Genomic DNA, 22,084 nt, shown 5'->3' with positions numbered 1-22,084 from the left:
AAATAAATCATGATTGTCAGGCTTATATAGCATTTGGATATAAAACAACTCATTGCCTTCTTTCTAGCGCCTTTGGAATGGCTCTTTGGGAATGTATTAGAGCCAGCTAAAGAAGGGGGGAAGGAAGCCAAAAGAATCTATGGACATAAATATTTTGCCAAAATAAGTATGAACAAAGTTATTTTCTGTATCACAACCACAGCAAGCCAGAGCTTCTGCATATATACTAATCCGTATAGGTGATGAGTAATTGTGCTGTGGAAACGCCTGTGGCCACTTTTGGGGAACATTAGATCCCTGTGGTTGGCGGGAGAAGTAGGGCGAGCTCAGGAGGGGCTTGCAGCGTTACCCACATGGATCGCGTCTTCTCAACGGGATAGAAAACTTCCAGAGCCCTTCCAACCTTGGGCCGGGAAAAGATTAAAAAAACAAAAAAAAAAAAAAAACAAACAAAAAAAAAAAAAAACCAGAACAACCGTTGAGGAAATGAACAAGCGGAGGGCACAGGTCCCTGCGAGGCAGTGGGTCGGGGGTGCCGCTCCCCGCGGCAGGCGTGGGAAAGCCGCGGAGCGGAGCGCAGGACGGACGGGGCACGGCTGCGGAGCGGGGCTGGGTGGGCGCCGGCGGGCGCGGAGCCGCAGCCGCGGTGCGCGGAGCGAGAGCTCTCCCCTGTGACCGATCGGCGGAGCTTGCGGGTTGCTCTCTGCTCCGGAGCCGAGCGGGCAGGAGCCGCCGCCGCCGCCTCCGCACGCACATTCCCCGGACACGGCAGGGCTTTGCCCCGGAGGCGCAGAAATTGGGGGCAGCGGGGCAGGAAGGCGCGGGAGCAGCGGTGCCGCCCGGCAGGAGGAGGGCGCGGAGGCTCCGCGGGCGCAGAAACAGCCCCGGAGGTGCCCCCAGCACCAGCAGGCACACACGGACACACCGAGCCCGGGTGTGTGCGGGCTGCTCCGCCGGGGCAGCTCCGCCCGCTCCGCCGCAGCTCCGCGGGACAAACCCGGCTGGGTCGGGGCGCCGGGCTCGGGCTCGGAACGGCTCTTGACAGACACACACACAGCGCAGACAGACACACACACAGCGCCCCGAGTCACACACAGGCGGCGAGCAAGGAGCACACACGCAGCGCCGACTTTTTACAAGAAGGTGGAAGTAGCAAGTCGGAGTAAAGCCTTAGAAATTAGAGGGCGGGTTGTGATAGGCTGTTATCTGCGCGGGGAGGCGGTGACACTTTCATACCATTGGGTATGTAAATGGTTTTTAATAAGATCTGCCCTTTTTTTCTTTTTTTTCTTTTTTTTTTTTTTTTTAAGGGAGAAAAACAAACCAGACTCCCATTACCTTAATAGTCTGAAGGGGGTTTTATAGCTTTCATTCATTCAAGGAAATGGTTTAGGCTTTAGACTACCGGAGACTTAGCAAAAAACTCTTTGGCACCAGAATATTCTTACTTTTTTTCTTTTTTTTTTTTTTTTTTTTTATAACAAGATTTTTAATGCTTTTTTTTTTTTTTTTAATTTAAACAAACAAGTCCAAAAGTGTTAATGGAAAAAACCCGGAGAGAAGTGGAGATCGGAGACCGTCTCCTGCTCCCCCCCTTCCCCATCCCTCTCCCCGTGGGTGAGAGTTTCTCCTCCTGGGGGGGATGCACATTGGTTTATTTATTTTGAAGGCTGCAAAAGTCTGAGGACTGAAGCACCACGTGCTGCTGACTCTCATCAGCATAATGATCGCCTTAGCCAGAGAGTCCTGTATATATAAACCACAAAAACCTAATCATTAGAAATCCCAGCCTCCAAAAACCACATTCAGGACAAAAAAACTGTGGCGTGGGTTTGTTATTTTTTTTCCGGCTCCTTCATCTTCCCCGACCTGAACTTCTTGGGAACCAAAAGAAGTTTGTAACTTTTGGTTGCTTTTTTTTAATAATTATTATTTTTAACCCGATTCTCCAGAAAGAAAAATAAGTCAAACAAAGCGACATTTTAAAGAATTTTTTTTTTTTTTTTTTTTTTTTTTTTTTTTTTTTGCTGCTGTTGTTCATCAAGGGCGGAAAAAAAAAACCCAAGATTTTTGTTCTCCTATTCAACTCAACGGACTTGGATCCAGCAGCGACTTCATGTGAAGGACCAGGCTGCACCAAGGCTGCCTTTTCCTAGAATTTGCTTGATCATATTTTAGAAATCAGCCTAAGGAGGGGTGTTTTATTGTTGTGTTGGTTGGTTTTTTTTCTCAGCTGTGATCCCCGATTCTTTTTCCCTGGGAATCCGAAAGTTTAACTTTCCTTAAGCGCTGATCCTCCGAAAGGAACTAGATAAAAAGTCTCTTTTAATTATCAGCCCTGTGACTTTCCTCTTCACCCCAACAATCCCAGTAACTTTGTTTCCCGGACGAAATCGCTTCGGGAGCGCCTTTTTTTTGGAGGGGGGGAGCCACTTTTCCCAAGCCCCTTCCCGAGCTCCCGCTTCCTGAAGCCAAAGGCAATAAGCGGGAGAGCCCAGCGGCTCCTCGTCCTCGCCTCTGTCCCAGCGAGGCTTTTTGTTTGCTCCTTTTTTTTTTTTTTTTTTTTTTTTTTTTTTTTTTTTTGTGTGTGTGTGTGTGAGTCCGGAGGAGGAAGATTTCGTCGGAGGAAACCGGGACGTTCCCCTGAACCCCCCCTCTCCTCTCCGCTCCTCTCCGGGGCTGAGTTACGCTACGATTCTGGCGGCCACCAGCAGCAGCAGCCCAGGAAGCTGAACCAGCAGCGAGTTCTACTTCTCCCAAGACAATTTTTGGAAAATCCGAAAAGGAAAAGAAGACGCGAAGGGAGGGGAAGAAAAAAGGGAAGAAACTCGAGCACTTGAGGGAAGAAGCGGTGGCTAGAAGGAGGGAAAAGAGCAGAGAGACTGTGCGAGAAGGAAGGAAGGAAGGAGGAGGAGAAGCGGCAGCGCTTTGCAGCTGGGCAGAAGCCGGGACCATGCAGTTTCCAGCCGGGCTGTGCTGAGAGGGGCAGCCCCGGACCCACTGCCAGCCTCTGCCTCCTCGCTGCTCCAGGCTGCCTGCGCCCCCAGACCGGCATCACCCCTCGCCCCGTCCATCTTTCTTTAAAAAAAAAAACAACAAAAAACCCAAAAAAACCAACAAAACAAACCAAAAACAGACTGAGACTTTTTTTTACCTCGTGCATTTAATCCGCTCCTTTTTTTCCCTGTTTTTTGTCTGATTTGCTTTTTTGCCCCTTATCCTCACCCTCCACTTTTTCATTCATCCCTTTTTTCGCTAGATATATATATTTTTTTTTTACAACCCCCACCCCCCACTACACGCCTCCTCTACCAGCGATCCCCCTACCGCTCCCCCCCCCCCCGCCCCCCAATTCGCTAACTTGTGGCTGTTGTGATGCGTATTCCCGTAGATCCCAGCACCAGCCGGAGGTTCAGCCCCCCCTCCAGCAGCCTGCAGCCCGGCAAGATGAGCGAGGTCAGCCCGGTGGTGGTAGCCCAGCAGCAGCAGCAGCAGCAGCAGCAGCAACAGGACGCGGCGGCCGCCGTGCCCCGGCTGCGCCCCCACGATAACCGCACCATGGTGGAGATCATCGCTGACCACCCCGCCGAGCTGGTCCGTACCGACAGCCCCAACTTCCTCTGCTCCGTCCTGCCCTCGCACTGGCGCTGCAACAAGACCCTCCCGGTGGCGTTCAAGGTGAGACACCCCCTCCCGCAGCCGCCGCGGCCCGGGATGCTCCCCCCGCGCCCCCTGCCCTTCCTCCCGCAGGGGCTTCTGTGCCCCCACCCCCCGGCCCGCAGTGTCTCCGGTGATTCCCGTCCTGCAGGAGCTTCTGTGCCCCGCGGCCCGGAGGGATTTCTCTGTGTCCCGCAGTTCCACCCCCCCAGCCCCGTCCTTCAGTGCCTTCTGTGCCCCTCGGCCCGCAGGGACTTCTGTGCTCTCCTGTCCCCCCTCCTGCAGCATCTCAGTGCCCCGCCGGCCCGCAGGGGTTTCTGTGTCCCCCCGACCCCCTGTCCCCGCGATGTCTCCCGTGGCCCTCGGGCTGCCTCCTGTGCCCCCCCCTCACGCCCCCAGCCCAGCAATGCCTCCCCGTGCACCCCCATCCTGCACCGCCTCCTGTGCCCCTGCGGCCCGGGGGGCTTCTCTGACCCCCAATCCTGCAATGATTCCCGTGTTCCCGCCCTCCCCTCCAAGTGTTCGAGTCTTGGAGTGCTTTCTGTATCCTGTCACGGTCCTGCTGTGCCTCCTGTGCCCCCGTCCGCGATGTCTCGGAGTGCAGCCCCCGCAGTGCCTCTCGCCCCGCTCTCCCGGTCCTGCAGTGGCCGCCGTGCCCCGCGTCCTGCCGCGCTTCCCGTGCCCGCCGTGTGCCAGCTCTGCCCCGCTCACCCTTGCTGCGCCCCCGGCGCCCCCCAAGTTCTGCCCGCCCCCCCTGCACGGACCGCACCCCCGGAGCCATCCCGTTATCTCCATCCCCGCGGGGCACTGCTGGCGTGCTCCCCCCGCAGCCCAGGGGCACCCTGTGCCCCCCTCAGCATCCCCCGGGAGACACCCCCTGCTCCCCATAGTCTCTCTCCATGGCTGTTTTTTTTTGTTTGTTTGTTTGTTTGGGGGTTTTTGTTTGTTTGTTTGTTTGTTTGTTTGTTTTGGTGTTTTTTTTTTTTTTTTTTTTTTTTTTTTTTTTTTTTTTTTTTTTTTTTTTTTTGAGAAACCTGCTTTCCCTCTCTGGGGAAGGAGGGATTCAGCCCTCGGCCGGAGCTTAGTGTGGCACCCCTCCACCTCGAGAAACGGGGGTTCCCCTTTCTCCTCTCCGCTCCCGGGAGTGGGACCGGAGGATTTGGCGTGGCTCTGAAGCGTGGCGGGGCGGCTGGAGTCCGAGGGTCAGGCTGCAGTGGCAGAGTGGGATCGGGGCTTTGCCCCCCAACAGCCCGGGCAGAGATGGGGCTGGGAGAGGGGGACACAGAGCACCTGGAGTTGGGGACACGGGGTACCTCACTTCTCCTGGTGGACAGCCGAGGAAGTGGATGCCCAGAGACGCTCTCCTTGGCAGGGTCGCACATTTCCATAATAAATCCCACCCCGCTCTGCACTGGGGATGCTGCTTTTAATTTTCTGTCTCCATCCCCACGGCGCGCTAATGAGAGGAAACGTTTTTAGAAAAAAACCTGCAATAATAACAACAATAATTGCGGGCTTTAAAGCAAGCCCTTTTCCTCCTCTAGCAATATTTCCAAGTGTTCCCACTGGAGTTTTCCTTCCCGTGGCTTTTGGTAGGGAGGGGGCAATGGCTCGGGTGTCCCCAAGTGCCTTCCTGAGCAGGGCATGGGTCAGAGTGAGGTGGGATGGCCCTGGGGGATCTCAACATACCCACATTTTCCTGTGAAAAGTAACACACCTGGAGATCCCTGAAAAGACAGAAAAGTTTGGAAACAGTCTCACCCAGTGTGTTCCAGAACATCGTCTTTTTCTTGTGTTTCCCGACTGCCAGCCGTGTTATCATGGCCGTTTGTTCGGGAAGAAGCAGTAAAAGTGCTTAAATGAGCCCCTGGTAAAGTGAGTGGTGATAACGATGGAGGTTTGCTTTGAAGATGTTACGGGTGTGCGGGTGAGGCTTGGCTAAAGTGCTCGTGTGTGTGGGAACAGCTTGGAGAGGATGGAATTGTGAGAGGAACCTTTTGCACTGGGCCTGCTTGTGCAGGACACGATGGTCAGACTGAGCAGAAATGGCAGGAAAATCGAGTGTCTTTTTGCTTGGTGTAGAACTCAGAGGCTCTCGACATGTGGATCACAGTGATTCTGATTCAGAGGGGCTGCAGGGTAAGGAGGAGGAGCTTTCAGAGAATTGTGATTATAATTTAATTGAGCACTAGATTAAGTTGGTGTTATAGTTACTCTTTAAAGCAGGGATGCAGGAGATGTTGCGTTATCGTGCTCACGTTGCTGTTCTCATTTGAGGTGTCTGAGCCTTCTCCTACCTCACAGCAATTCAAAGGATGCGGTCGCATCTCATTAGAATAAGGGAAAGAGCTAAACTAAATATTAAAGTATTTAGAATATTACTACAATAAGAACGCTTACCTGTGATAAAAAGGTAGACAAAGTATTGGACTGTTCCCCAACAATTTTTTGTTCATATATATGTATTTATATGTGTCTTACATGTGGGTCTTGTGTTTGATTGCTGACATGGAGGTGTAGATCTGACAAATTTTCAGATGCGTCAGAGGCGCACGTTGCCCCTTGCACCCTGCTGCTGTGGGTGCAGCTGTGTTTTCATATGCAATATGCGCTTTTTAAAATATGCCAAAATTATATATGCCCTTCTTTACCTGTAAATTAATTTGAAACTCACTTGAAATACTTTTGACCATTAAAAAAAATAGATTTCATTTTTCAAATGCAGCTTGCATGCAGCTGCCCAGTAGTTTTAGACCAAAGGAGCTGCATGTATCATACAGTGAAACACTTGATTGTGTTACAACAGAATAGGAATCAGCTCGGAAAGGGAGAAAAGAGACACATTTGAGCTATAGAAATCTCAGCTAAACAATAACTTGAACATGAAATAGCTCACAGACAACACACTTTGTGAAGTTTTATTGGCAATAAATAATATGTTGATGATAATATTTTGAGTGGTATGTTAAGTGTGTCATAATTCTCTCACAGCGATCTCGAGCAAAAATGTATGCTGGATATAGCACTGTTTTAATTTAAAAAAACAGATATAAATCATATGCAGGAGAGGAAGTATGTTATAAACAGTGCTGGGTTTGATTATAATTTTTTGAAATAGTGTTGGCTTAGCATTAGGTTTGAATTTTAAGTATTAATATTTGCACACACTGGGGAGGGAGTCCCTGTCGTGCGTTCACTAAGAAGACTGTTAATGCAGACTGGTTTTGTGGGGAAGAGTATTTGATGAGTACTTGCTAATAGAGCTCTAGCTGTTAATATTCCAGCATAAAATAAATGGATATTGTTCACCCAGGTCCAGATCATATTCACTTCTTAATCTCAGTAGCCAGCAATACTTTATTTGAGTTGAATCATCAGAATTTGGCCCCTCTGTGGGAGTTTTTACTGCAAGTCATAAAGACCCAGATTGCCACATTAGAGGTTAGAAGTGACTTCTGTATGATTTTAATAGCAGCAGAGAGTCTTAGTGGATGCAAAGGCAGGGGGAAGAAATGGGATGTGGAGCCTAAAACATCTCCCCAGTAGCACCACAGTAGTTCAGGGTCTGTCAGCATTTCCCTCCAAACCCCAATTTTCAGAGTTTATAACTCAGCTGTTTTAAATAGCTTCAAGCTGAAACCTGCTGTATAAATTTTCAGCCCAGATGTAGATTTGAAACAAAAAGTAGCATGAATCAGTTATTCTGTTTTAAGTTACAGGACACTGAAATGTTTTTAATAGTATCAGATGCTCTTTTGGCAATGTCTGGAAAAAGCATTTTCAATACAAAAGATTTTACATTCAGAGGCTGTTTGAATTCAGTGTTTTGTAAGAAAGCTTTTGAAGTGGCAGATATCAATGTTTGAGAGGAACTAGTTAGCATGTACACTAGTGTTGGCCATTTTTTTTTCAGACAAGCATTTTACTCTGAGTACCTTCTGTTGTATCGGAGTTTTGCTTTGTGCTTATAACTTCCGTCTTCAGGCTACATACTTCGGCCAGTTCAAATCCCACTGGACCGAAACTGGGCAAACAGGTTGCCTAACCAGAATTGTATTATGCAAAAAACTTAGTTATTTTCAACTCGTAAGAATTGCTTTAGTTTTATTTTGGGGATTTGTGTGCTTTTTTCAGCTTTAATTGAAAGGAAAAGGAAAAAAAAAGAGCAAAATCTACTTTTAATCATCAAAATGTCTAGGGAGCTTAATATGAAAAATTAAGATTTTGAAATAGTAGAGATATTGAGTATTAAAGGATAGGTAAGGAATGTGCACTGTGGCTACTTCTAGTTTTTAATTTTTAACACAATCCTTATTCATTTCACAGTGCATTTACAATCCTCTTTCTAAGAATATGTAATTAATTTTGTATTGATACATGGCATAATATTGCCAAATCAGGGTTTATGCCAACAGTCATTCAGTTTGTATAATTACTTTTGAAAACTCTCAAAATGACAGGTACTTCTCTAGGTTTCTGACTTGTTTTGCAAAGCTTTTTTTTACCCAGTGCTTCTACGTACCTTTGCAATAGTCTTGGGCTGTTTTGTGGCAAGAAAGTATCAAAGTGAGAAAAAAATAAGCCTTTTACTTCTGGTGCATGGCAGGGGAGCTTCCCATGTTATAGGGCTTTATTTTATGAGCAAAAGTTTTTATTTTCATCTCTGACTTCGGTTTGTCTTATCTTTTGGTCCTCTCTGAAGGAGATGAACAGTGATACTGCATCCAAGGCTTCTCAGTCATGATGCTGCTCTTGATTAGTTGCGATCACTCGGCGACAGCAGCGGCACGTGCAGCTCTGGGCTGATGGCTAGGCTGACAAATTGAACTGACACTGAGTGGAAAGGGCAGGAAGAAAAGCTCTGAAAAGCAACAGAGGACATAGGGGAGTCTTTAAAGGGATTTTGCTCCCTCCTGCCAGGTGTTATAAGCTGTACCTGGGTTTGGGACTGAGACAGAGCTGTGATGGCACTAGCTGTCCATGCTCTGCAGGTACCGGGGGAGAAAGAGGTGAGCTGAGTCTTCAGGCACCTCATTCCCTCTTCCCAGGCCCCTGGCAGCCTTGTGCTTCCTGCTGTGCTCTCAGGTGCTTTGCATTTCTGGAGTTAATGTGATTTTTTTGTTGTTGTTTTGTGAGGTATAAAAGGCGTAGGGTGCAACTCCCTGGGATGATGATGAGCATGACAAGACTGTCCAGAGATAACATGGTCTGTTGCAGATTGGGAAGGGAGTGGTTTATAAGTAGTCTCAAGCCCCATGCTTCACAGTTTGAGCCAGTATCCATTTGTTAATGCTTAGAGTCAGCTTTGTAATCTGTTCACCAGATTATTATTTGTTATTTGATTATTATTTATTATTCCTTACACCTGGCTTTGAAGCTGTTAGACCTGGTTGCTGCCAGATCAAGGCAGAGAGTTATTGGGACCTCAGATCTTAGCAAGGATGGTGGTTCCTTTGTTTTTATGTTCAGGGACTTTCATATGACTTTAAAGTAAAATCTTTGTTTGATACATGAAGACCTCGCAGAGTTTGTGGCAAGTTTTAGCTTATAGTTTTGGCTGGTATTAACTGATGTTTTATGCAAAAATAGAAAAGCAGATAAATTCTTTTCAAATAGTGTTTAAGGTTCACTAGCTTCTTTCTCTTCAATATTTCTTTTAAATAGAATAAGCTATAGTTTTCATTAATATGGTCTATTTCTATATTATTATAATTCCTCTTTATTGTTTTAGAGAAACATTGTACAGTTCACTGGACCACATAATGCTTTCCCTATATATCCAAAACTCCTCATTCTTTCCACTGAATTAATATCACCTGCAACCTGCAATTATTCGTTTCAGCCAGGATCATTTATGGAAAAGACATTTCAGGAAGGCCATGTGATAAAATGTAATATATATTAGAGGAGACAGAATAAATTACTCTGAATAATATAAAAACTCATATCTGACCATGTAAATTGGTAATAACTACAAGGGGAGACACTTCATAGCTTAGGATATTTTTTTCAAATTCTGGCTCAGCCATGCAATATTTCTTAATCTCTTCTTGTTATAAATTTATTTTCAGCATCAGAATTAGCCAGCTGGGGAAAATTAGGTTATTTTATTATTACTTTTGTGGACATTTTTTCCCTGTGTGTATATTTTCTTCCTGGTAACTTAGCATTCCTGTGTAACTTTTTTTTTTTGCTTTAAGAAGCCACAGAGCACTAACACTGTAGGTATTCCTGGTGTTTTCAAATCAGAAGCTGTCTGCTCCATGACATTTATTTAATCAGATGTTGGAGCACTGCACAACCACTGAAGCATGAAAGGGAGACTATCAAGTAGCTGGAACGCAAGGAGAAATTAAATACTTTGATATCTTCTGTTCACCCATCCTGGAATTTGAGGGAGGTATCAGCACAAAGCACATGCGACTCTTGCAAGCACTATGAAAATTTACATGCCTGCAAGGAAATACAGCTTGTTTTATATTGCACATGAGGAGTTTGAATTCCAGCCATAAAGTGCTCCACTGTAGAGCATGTTCAGCGTAGAGCTTTGCCTGCTGGTGCCCCGAGTGCCACTCCTGGGATGGGTGGATGCACGGATCCCTCTGGCTTGAAGTCTGAGGAGCCTCAGGGGTCAGGGTGATGGGTACAACCAGAACAGACCTGAATCTAGGTGATAAGGCTGCTAATACTAACTTCTGGCTTTCCATTTTAAATGCTTTCCCATGCATAATTTACAGATACAAGCCTTGCCTCGTGCTCTCTCGCTGCTCCCTGCTTGCTAAGAACAAAGTTGTCCTTCAGAAAGCACTAAAGCGTGCACTCAGCATAAGGATGTTGAGCGTTTCTGAAGAAATGCAACAATGAAGAAGCTCTGAGAAACAGAGACAACACACGATGTCTCTGTGTTTGATGTGGCACTTGGTTCTGTGTGCAGCGAGTACCAGACTCCTCACCACAGAGCTTCTTCACGAGTGTGGCAGCCTGCAGAGCTGGGAGGGGAGCACGCATCTCCAAAGTGTGGCTTCACCAGTCGTGATTGTCTCCCCGTTTTTACAGGTGGTGGCCTTAGGAGAAGTGCCCGATGGGACGGTGGTGACTGTCATGGCTGGAAATGACGAGAACTACTCTGCAGAGCTGCGAAACGCTTCTGCTGTGATGAAGAACCAGGTGGCCAGATTTAATGACTTACGATTTGTGGGCAGAAGTGGAAGAGGTAGGCCGCTGCCTTTTACATGTTCATAATGATGTGAAAAATGGTGCCAAGATGTCAAACTTACTTCACAATGAAATATTGATTAACCCATTAATCCATTGTTCACAGAATCAGAGAAAAGTTTGGTTTGTAAGGGACCTTAAAGCTCATCGCATTCCAACCCCCTTGCCATGAGCAGGGACACCTTCCACTAGACCACGTTTTTCAGGTTGTCAGTCTTTTTTTCTTTTTTTGTAGTGATGTACACATATTTTATTCAGCATTTGCACAAAGCAAGTTAGGAGTCTCTGTAGCTTTTTATCAGACAGAGGTTTTGAAAAACAATCCAGGGAGTACCTGCTTCACTGTTTGAATCACACAAGAAGGGTGAAAGGAAAAGGGAATATCTGTGATCCAGGTTATGCAGAGTCAGGGGAGTGCATTTTGGGCCATGGCAGCGAGAGGTGGAGAATTCCTTCTAGCAGTAGAGCCACTTCTGAAGTTGTAGAAGAGCTGTAATTGGGGGGATTTTGCATATCACGTGTTCTACAGGTTGTATTCTTTAGGGACTTAAATCTTTCAAGGCTTAGCAGCTGTTGGTAGAAAGCTTGCTAGTGGCTTCTCTGCCCTTTAAACCAAACTGTTGATAACCTGTGAAAATCACCCCCACTTTTCTTTTGAGTAAGATGGTTGATTTTTTATGAATTGCTGGTAACCTTATGCATGAACTAAATTCAACCTTTACTTTAAATGACAGGGTAACTTTTTTTTTTTTTTTTTTTTTTTTTTTTTTTTTTTTGAGATGTAGAGTGCTGTCATTGTCTTCCAGCTCTTTAGGAGTTTCCTGTAATCTGAAAACTGCATGCACTTATAGAAAGCTTTTGTAATCATTGCAAATTTTCAAGAATTCCTCTTTAAGGGTTGAACACCAGCTTTCAAACTTCAGGTAATGATTGAAAGGATAGTTCAAAGGAAGCTAGCACTACAGTTCTTGTTGCAGAAGTCTTCAGAGTAGTGTTGTACCAGTCATTGATCCAACCTACATATTTTTTTCCTTTATGTGTTTGAAGTAATTATTACTTTTTTTCTAAATCAGTCCTGCATGAGGAAAAACAAAGCAAAATAAGCAGAATAATTGTGCTGGGAAATTAACAATAAAGCAAATTTTACAGTAAGATATTTTAGAAAGCAGTTGCAGTTATTCTTACAGAAGGAAAGAATTTTTGTCCAAAAAAAATTAAATATATGACAGAGGCCCAGATAATCCAAATCACTCAGCACATTTTTACAAGTGCTTTGTGAAACTGAGTCCATAAGCATGACTTACAGTGACTATAGTTTAATTACCTAGCCAAAAATTCTCTTTATAATTTTAGAACTTTAAAAGTATTAATCACAGAGAATAACTTGAAAGAAAGAATATTTTTACCAGCAATAATACAACAGAAATATGGAGTTTATTCCCCTTGTGAGTAAGGTGTTGCCTATCTCTTCCATTTGTCTTCTTTGAATAATCAGTTTGCTTTGTTATTCAGCTGATGGATTAGGTTTGAAAGTTCTCTGGCTCCATCTCCACTGCTTTGCAGTAGAAGTTCAGTAGTGTATCAGCCTTTTAGTAGTGGTGAAAAAGGACTGAAATGTGATGCACTACCTCTGATCTGAGGATTTCATTTCAAACGTATGATATATACTTTTTATTAAAGCATAGGAAATGAAATAGACAACCTAAAGCCTCAGTAGATACAGACACAAACACAGAGCTCCTAAAATTTTTTTTCAGTAGTTTAATTTATATTTTTATCTAGCAGACTTGAAATAGACTTTTTCTCTGATCAATCTGTGTAGAATCTATGGAAAAATGATAGTATACTTTTCAAACCCTCAACATATTTATTTAAGAGACTTCAAAGAAAAACAAAGGGTGTGCACTGTTTTACTATATTGGCTTTCTGAGTTTTGGCTAGTTTCCCAAGTAGCAATTTTTATATTTAAAAAAAAAAAAAAAAAAAAAAGAAAAAAAAAAAGGAAGAAAAAAGACAGACTTAACTGCTTGCAGACTTTTCACGCATGGAAGATGAAGAAAGCTTCTTTTGATGAAGTGTAATTATGTCCAAACAGAGCTGACCCCCTCCCCCTATATTTCTTATGATCTTAACGGAAGAAAGTAGGGCTTTCCCTTTGAAGCAGCCGGGACTCGGTGGAGGATCTGAAATGCTGCATTCTCCTGCCAGAGGCAGGATGGAGAAATTGGTCCAGACTTGTCTTCCAGACTTAGAGCAGAGAGGGGGAGAAAGAGCGAGAGAGAAGGAGAGAAGGAGAGTTATCATTGATGATGGATTTTTAGAACTCTGCTTAAAATAAAAGGAAAATAAATCAGTAGTTACAAACAGAAGTAAGAAAGCTGCTTACATAGACAAATATCAGTAAATACAAGTCCTGAAGTAGAGCAGGAAAAAATAAACTAATAAAGAAGTTATTTTTCGGTGGCAAGAAACTAATCCACACCTGTTCCTGACTTGAGATTTACATCTTTCCAAGCAGCTCATGCTTTGATCTCTGTATCTCTAAATTTGATTGTGAAGTCTGAATCATCAACTTACCACTTCACCTCCTCTCCCACGTTTTTACTTGCTTCCCATGGCTCAATGGAGAAACCCGATTTTTATACATATTCATTTTGTTTGCCTGACAGAAGCTTCACGTTTCTGTTTGCATAATTTCTCTTAAACACCTTTTTTGGATTCATGAGAGTAAGTAACTGGAGTGTTTGATGCAAATGCAGCAGTTGTTTGTATGTGGTTTTCAGGCGGTAGCTCACTTTTACAAGCTCGATCCACAGCGCAGAGAAGAAAGAATTCCTGTCTTCAATAAGGAAAGGATCATAACCTTAATTTTGTTGTGTCCCAATACTTTAATCACATTAGCATCTAACTGAAAAAATATGCAACACGCACACACAAGCTGCCGAGTCTCCTTTCAAGCTCCTTTCTGGAGTTTGCCTTGTGCTTCAGCATATGTCCATCTCATCCTCCTCCGTGTCAGCTCGGCTCACATGTGTGAATAACAAAGAATGCACAGTTTAGACACACTGAAGCAATAGTGCCAGATGACTGCTTGGCTGGGGAATTTAATAAAAGAGAGCTACAATTAGTCTGTAGCCTCTGAAAATGGATAGTTGAAATGACTAAGGGCAATAAAGAAAGGTGATAAAAAGTGCATTAAAGGATTTTGTAGCTGAGGAGGGATAGCTGTGAAATAGCTGTGGAAGGCATCAGAATCGCTGAAATGGGGGACCTTAAAACTTTATTTCATTCTTAATCTTGTAATATGTAAATCATCTCTTGAAAGCTCTGGAGTGCCCTGGCAGGGCCGTGCAGCTCCCCACATGAAGGGCTCTGTGGTTTATGGAGTGTGAGGGGCTTCATCAGTGTTACTTCATCCGCACTTTGGTTTGTAAAATACCAGTTAGGGGTCAAAACCAATTTCCCTCCCAAATTAGCTGCTTACCTCTTCAGCTCAAGCTGGCCAGGAGGTGACAATACAGAATTTCTCACTGTCAAGGTCCAAATGTAGCTCCTTTTATTAAGGAATGCATTTTTTCTAGCCACTGAGATATATTAGTGTAGAAAATACTGCTTTGCTTTTCTGCAGAACGATTTTGCAGGTTTTTAAAAATAATATATTTTGTTAATTTTTTTGTCACAATAGACATTTATAAGGATTTGTGTAAAGAGAGCAATAGCATGGAAGGCCAAATTCTTCATCCAAATACCCTTTAAGTGTCTTTGTTATCAGTAATATTCTACTGATCGTATAAGAGTTACTGTGATCTGAATGTCATCAGCATACAATTTAATAGTCACAACTTTTTGGCATGGTAAACTAGTGCCAAAGGAAGCCTTAAGCCTGAGCCTGGAGAACTATATATATTTGTGCAGTGGGCTGAATTCATCTTTGGAAAGGGATAAAAGGCACAGACACTTCTCAGCCCTGAACAAGCAGTTTGGAGAAACTGCAGGGCTGCTGCTGTGTGTGTGAAAGCTGCCCACGCCCTGTGCTGACAGGACACACAGTTCACCTCTGGGACTGCAGGTGGGTAGGACTGGACAAAGACTGGAAGTCCAAAATACCCCTAACTCTGCTCCTGGGATGATTTAGGAAATAATTCTTTTTCCAGTGAAAATGGGAAAAGCCACCTTCAGCCATGCCACTGGGACAGCATTCAGCATCCTGAGATTTTTGCATGCTTAAACTGACAGAGGGCAGGTTTAAATTGGATATTAGGAAGTAATAGTGAGGGTGGTGACTCACTGGCATGGATTGCCCAGAGGACCTGTGAATGCTCCATCTCTGAAAGTGTAAGGCAGGCTTGGATTGGGTTTGGGGCAACCTTGTCTAGGGGAAGGTGTCCCTGTCCGTGGCAGGGGAATTGGAACAAGATGATTTTTAAGGTCCCTTCCAACCCAAACCATTCTATAATTCTATTTGCCAGGGTCCTGACCTTCCCTCTAACCTGCATCTCTCAGAGAGCTGGGCACAGCTGGAGTACAGCTTCACCTGGAAAATCATTTTACTCTAAATGACAGTTGTATTTCCTTTAAAAAAAAATCCATGTCACATTCTAGTTCATGAAAATTATAGCCAAGACAGTTTGAAGTTGCACTGCTGATAATAAATGATGCATGTCTCAGGCAGGTTTGGGGGATATACGATTTGGACCAGAAAGAAAGACCAATTACTAGATTTGACAGACAAAGCTCTGTTCTGTATTATGCCTTATATATAAGCTGTTCTATATTAGGCCTGAAAAAACTGCATTAAGTTTTTGCTGCTACATATCGTTTAAGATTTGTGCCTTGATTGAATGCCTTCAGAGTTCAGCGAGAGGAAAAGCCCTAGCAGCAAAAATGCACAAATACACCCAGGGAGGAGGGGAAAAAAAAAAAAAAAGAGCTTTAAGTGTCTGGTAAAGTAGCAGCTTAAATGAGCATGAAGGCCAAAGATTGCTGACTGTTTTATTGAGTCACTGTTGTACGCCCACCTTTTCCTGTCTTGAAACAGTTTTCAGTTTTGACTATCTGACATGAGTAACCGTTGCATATCTAACAGATTACAACTGTCAGTGAGTCTCCCAAACGGGGGCCAGCGCCTGTGAGAATGTGTGCTCAGATGCAGGCAGCTCCCTTTATTTATTTCTTTTTAACGTTTTCATTCAGCTGAAGGCTGTAAATGGTCTTGTGCAATCTCTGCCTGAATTCAAGCTTTGAAAAGTAAAAAAAAAAAAACAACAAAACAAAACAAAAAAAAACCCCAACAATGAAGACTGACGATAGCAAAGTACGTGCACACTGACATTGCTCACCCTCACGGGAAAGTTGGGGGCTTTCTTGGTATTTCATAGATGGAATATGTGTAGGGAAAAAAGGCGTGTTCCATAATAATGATATAATCATATTAGCCCTGGCATATGAAGGACAGAGACACTGACTCCCTCTTAAAATATCTCCCAGGAGGAAAATATATTCATTCCTCATCTTATTGTAGTCAAGTCAAACAAATGAAATGATAAAACTGTGTGAAGTAAATAACATGTGGTCACATTCTGCTCTCTGTCACACAGCTGCAAAACTGGAGTAAATTTTTAAATTATATGACTTGCTTTGGATTTACACCACTTTCAATGCAGCAAAGAATTTGGCTTGTCCTCAGCAGTGAATCACTTTTGTTCTGTCATTGTATGATGACCCATTATTAAATAAGAAACATTTAGATTGTCAACACATGGACGTATTCTTGACATAGAGTAAAACTGAAGGGGAGGAAAACTCCTATGGTCAGTTATGTTTTTAATTTTCACGATTGTGGTAACGACAGGGAATAATTTTAAACTGATTCTTTACTGAACATGCATGTGACTGTTTTCATGTTGTAATCACTCATTCCTTGTTGTTTTTTTCCTTTGTAGGGAAGAGCTTTACTTTGACAATAACTGTCCTGACAAATCCCCCCCAAGTCGCAACATACCACAGAGCTATAAAGGTTACAGTGGATGGGCCAAGAGAGCCAAGAAGTGAGTATTATATCCTTTTTTTTTTGCTCTTATGCCTGCTTAATTTTGCTTAACAGAAATCTGTAAATGAAATATGTATATCTTTGTCAAACACTGGCTTTTGCTCAGCAAAATATGTGAGTACATGGTTAATTTGGAGTCTATTGGACCACACACATACTTGCATTAAACACTCGCTTAAGTGCTTGGCTGAATTTGGGCAATCCCAAACCTGATTCTCATTCACATCAAGGTCTTGATACATTATCTGCCAATGAAGATGAGAACTAGAACCACTGTATTTATATATAATCTGATTTAGACACAGTAGACGCAATCCTGCAACGTGCTGCATTTCCTGAACTCCTGTCAGCTTCCACCTGAAGACATTTAGAACAAAACAGGAGCCTGATCTTTCAGGATCAGTCCTAGAATAAAGAAGAAACATATAATATAGTGCCTTTTGTTTGCCCTTAAATTCTTTTGCCATCAGATAATTAATGCACCTGGTTAATCTCATCATACCTGAAGTTGGTTTTCAGCTATGGACTCATCATAGAACCCCAGGGGCCAAAGAAAGATAAAAAAAAGCAGTATATCAACAGCATAGTCCTTGTTTCTTATTTGTGCACAGAAAATATATTTTTTTAAAACATAGTCCAGCGGATTTTTACCCAGCGCGTTTATCTCATAGCCATGCAAGCTACTAAGAATCTATTTGCCATGATTTATCTGTTTTGCAATGGCTGTACTTTTATGACAATTGGGTTTTGTCATGTCTTAGCAGTTTTATGGGTAGCACTTATTTTTAGATATAGTCAAGTCTGCTTAATCCATCAGGATTTATCTGGCTGTCTCTCTGTCTAGCACATTTAGCTGGTAACCAGTCTCACATCATATAGGTATCACTGATGAGCCAGTTCTGGAGTTTTTTCTTAATCTAACTAGAAATTACTCTAAATTGATTGGATTAGCCAGGTACAGCATTATTTAAATTACACTTAGAGATTAAGAATTATTTGATGAATAACCACATTAAAAGAATCCCTATAATGGAAGCATCTCAAATAATTATTTTGCCTTTGATCTGCACATACAAACATGACCTTCAAGAAGCTTTCATGGTGTTTTGTTTAAAATACCACAAAGACAGAAGTAGAGAGATGTAGACAGAATTCATGCAGTTAAGTGTTTCTCGTGCCAATACATGCTGCAGAGTCACCTCCTCTTACACCGAGGTGGGAACTGAAATTCTCCCTGTAAGAATTGTCCAGGCTGTGGAGTTTCACCTTGAAGAACAGCTAAGAAAAAGCAAATAGCTCTGGATACATTTCTTTGGGTACATACTTGTAGTGCTACCTGCTCATAGCTGAGGTGTCCTGTTGTCACAGCAGGGGGATTTTTGTTCTGTCTTCTCTCTGTGAGTCAGTTCCCATTTTTAATTTTCACTTGCAGCTGGTGCTCCATGTAACTTACTTGGAGGACACTGGGGAAGCTGCATTCATGGAGTAAAATGCAGAGAGTAAGTTATATATCATTTAGCCATTCCCATCTGGAGGCTGCTTCCATGTATTGAAGCATCTGCAAAAGAGGAAATCTCCTGGCAGAGGACACAACCGTGGTGAAAGAGCAGCGAGGTTGGAAAGTGATGTGTGGAGAGTAGTGTGGATTACCCTGTGCAGCACAGAAAGGGATCCTGCTGGCATGGGGATGTTTTGGTGATCTGTGGATTGAAAGTGAGTTTGTGTTCATAGAATTTAACAAGATCTCCTAGTTCTGCTGGAATTTTTTACTTTAGACCTAAGAGGCCTTTGTATGTAGATACCTGTTTGCTGGTGTCTTCAAATAGCTGAGCCTAGAAATGCTCAGTAACTGAGTGCTTATGGCCTACATGAAGTTATTATTTCCTTCTTCATCTTTTTATTTTCTTTCTTCTTTTCACATTTTTTTTTTTTAAGAAAGTAGAATTTGAACTTGGATGTCCATTTGTACTTTAATGTTTTGGTGGAATACTGCAATCTTATCCTTTCATTCTGAAAGGATTCATACATCTCTGGAATGGCTCATCATTAAACTTGAATTTGTAGGGAAAGAGTAGCTCCAGTGAGCTCTGGGAGTTTCACTGAAGTTCTGTTTCCTTCTTAGAGACCCTGTACTTGTGTAGATACATTAGTTTGGTAGCCATCATTCAATGACTGTATCTGGCATTTATGTTGCATAAGGAAAATTAGATGGTTGGGGTCAATAAGGAATTCAAGAAGCAGCTCTGATAGCAAATGTGTTTGTCTTAAAAAATTATGTATCGGGAAATAGTGCCCCTCTCTGCCAGGATCTGTATTTCACTTCAAAATTTCAAGCATGTTATCCTAGTTTTCCTCTCTCTGGCAGCTCAACCAGAGCTGTCACATCACAAACAACTTTTTTCTTAATATACACATCTGGCGTTGGCAGTTGGAGCAACTTCATAAGAGCACATGATCATCATTCATTACAAGATTAAAAAGTACCCCATGGCATCATTGATGTTTTTTAACTTTGATCTTTTGCAGTTGTGATTCATCTCAGTTATAAAACTTCCCTTTAAAGGAACACCAACCAATGACTTATTAGAACCTTCATTCTAAGGAGTGTAAACATAAAATTATGCACATCTTTACAAAATGTCATTTACTTTGTTGCCAGCTTATCATTTTAAGACATGACATCATGCTTTAGATCGTGAATTTGTAAGGCTTGTTTATAGGCAAGGCACTCTGACCTTCTCTTGGCAAGTTGACTCGAGCAAACGAAAGCTGCAAGGTTCTCAGCAGCAGCAGCAAAGCCATGACAGACATCACAGACGTTTAGAACCCGACTTCAGGAGTGCTGAACAGTCGTGGCATGCAGGGACTCCAGTTGGTGTTTTGGATGCTCAGCACTTCAGAAAGTCGGGTTCTTAAATGTAAGTGCCATTTAGTCGTATTAAACGTCTGCTTGTAGAAGCTTGCTGCCTTGCCTCTCTGTTATTATTTGAAAATATTTTAATAGAGACAGTGATGTCAGGTTGCTCTGTTAGGAAAACTTGCCCGTTTCTATACGAGAAAATGTCTTCTGATTATTTTTTTCTCATAAGAGATTTATTTAATTTTACCTAACCTCTTCCAGTCTATCTAGATTACTGTCCAGGGACATCTTCTGTGTTGCAGTTTCTATGCTGGATTGAGACAGTGCTTTGCACTCTGAGTGATGCAGTCTAGAGATGGGGTTGTATAAGATTTTTGAGAATCATTAGGAAATCCTGCAGATATTTTTCTCTCCTCATAACCAGGATAAAACCTCTGCCATATGCAGATCTCAGCCAGCAGAGCTGCCTTCCAGCTGGGAGGACTGAAAGAAGTTTTCCAGAGAAGTTTTCATGAGGTCATAACTGACCGACAGATAGCCAGAGATTACTGTAAAGGAAGTCAAAGAAGAAAAAAAAAAAAAAAAAGCAAAGAAACCACCCAAATCTTTACCTAAGCCTCCCTTTAATGCCTTTGCCTTTCCTCAATACAACTACAGAAATAATTATTTGCCCTTCCTTAGGGGTACCTTTAGAATAGGAGGCACATCCTCCTTTCTGGCCACTTTTGGAACAAACCCAGTCATGGGGGAATCATGAGGAAGGAGGGAGGAGAAGTCTATATATTTTTATATTTTGCCTGACTTCCATAAACTTTAGTTTGCCTCTAATAAAACGTAGGCTCCAAAGTCACCGACCCCAACTTTCTCCGTGTGAATGCAAAAGCAGCTCTGAGCTTTGAGCTGAAGCGTTTCGGGGCAGAAAACTGCCCAGCTTCATCCAGCTCCCGAGCGTTCCTCTGCTGCCGCAGCTTGCAAGGTGCACACGTGATGAAAGGTATGAGCAAACATCACTTCGCTTTTTGTCTGTGCACGCTGCGGAAGGCAGCGGGAGCCAGCCGGGGCTTCTGCTCAGCCCCCACATTAACTGTTTGGCCGACCCGGCTTGTAAAACGCAGATAAGTGATTGAGATTTTTGAGATTCCTCGACTTAAAACCATAACAGTTTTTAGGAAGGTCTCCCTCTTTTCTTTTAAAGGCGGAGAGGGTGGAGGGATAAGTCTGAGGCGAGTGGAATGTGCTTTGGAGTAGAACAGCTTTAAATCTTTCCGTTTGCCTTTCTTTTCTTAATTTTTCTTTTTTTTTTCCCTTCCTTTCCCCCCCCCCCCTCTCTTTTCTTTTTCTTTTTTATTTTCTTTTTTTTTTTCTTTTTTCTTTTTTCTCTTTTTTTGTTGACTGCCTGTCAGGAGCTGGGCTGGTGGCCAAGCAGGAAATGACACATCGAGAGGCATTTGTGTTGTGCAACATTTTGTGGAACTGATGCAAGGATACATTGTCTGTTTACGCATTCCTCTGCTAACAGCCTGCATGGCAGTAATTTTATTCAGGGACACATGGCATGCTACAGCAAGGAGTTGGAGCCTTAACATCTCTTTATGCAGAATTATCACAGCAGTTAAAACACTCTGTGTGTCCCTCGATTCGAATAGTCTCTGGCCTGCCTTCAAAAACCACTCTACCAGCCCCCTTTCCTTCCCAAGAATATATTTGTTTGACTGTGGGGATTTTTTTGCACTGTGGTAAATTGGGGCAGTGCAGAGAGAGAGAGAGAGAGACCTTGCAAACAAGAGGAAATTTTACAGGCAGGTTCCTATTTCATGCATCTACCTCAGACTGAATGGAGCAGCACAGCTTTTTCGGGCGATGCGTTGCAGACGCTGAAGGCGTCGGTTTGCATCTGCATGTGGTTTGGCATGGGGAGGTTTTTAATTAAAGTCAATGCTAAATACCCCGAGATGTGATGAGCGAGTCTTGGGGTTTCATCCAAACCGAAGTTAGAAAATCTGTGGCACTCTCTGGTGTCTTTCAGAGTGACAGATCTCTGCTGAGTTGGCTGGGTAGGTCTGGATTTATCCCGGTGGCTGCGGGAGCAGAGGAAGGCAGAGTGGGCGGTCTAGGGTTCAAAAGTTGCTCTAAATGACTCTGTAGAGCTTAATATACGTACTCTAATGCTCCTTTGTAAGAAACGAGGCAAAATGTGATTGTACAGCCAGAGAAATATTCAGCCGGGCCATGGTTTAGGCTCTTTTCTGTGACCATCATTAACATATCTGAGCGTGAGCATGGTCCACTTACAGGCTGGGACC

At 43.3% G+C, this 22,084-nt stretch overlaps 1 protein-coding gene across 4 annotated transcripts in view; it reads left to right on the top strand.

Moving 5' to 3' along the window:
- The first annotated feature begins 2,557 nt into the window (after window positions 1-2,557).
- The window catches only part of RUNX2 (RUNX family transcription factor 2), a 195,861-nt gene continuing 176,334 nt past the window's right edge, over window positions 2,558-22,084 (top strand). For 3 of the 4 annotated variants that reach the window (XM_077782469.1, XM_077782468.1, XM_021527233.3), the window contains exons 1-3: window positions 2,558-3,678; window positions 10,714-10,870; window positions 16,815-16,919. In XM_077782469.1, the coding sequence (XP_077638595.1) occupies window positions 3,376-3,678; window positions 10,714-10,870; window positions 16,815-16,919 (565 nt within the window). In that variant the 5' untranslated portion in view covers window positions 2,558-3,375. The remainder of the gene's footprint in view (window positions 3,679-10,713; window positions 10,871-16,814; window positions 16,920-22,084) is intronic. The other variant, XM_021527232.3, reaches the window with a different exon arrangement.

The sequence above is a fragment of the Lonchura striata genome, chromosome 3 (genome assembly GCF_046129695.1).
Source record: "Lonchura striata isolate bLonStr1 chromosome 3, bLonStr1.mat, whole genome shotgun sequence".
In the NCBI taxonomy this organism is placed as follows: Eukaryota; Metazoa; Chordata; class Aves; order Passeriformes; family Estrildidae; genus Lonchura; species Lonchura striata.
This window is presented reverse-complemented; position numbering and strand designations above follow the sequence as displayed.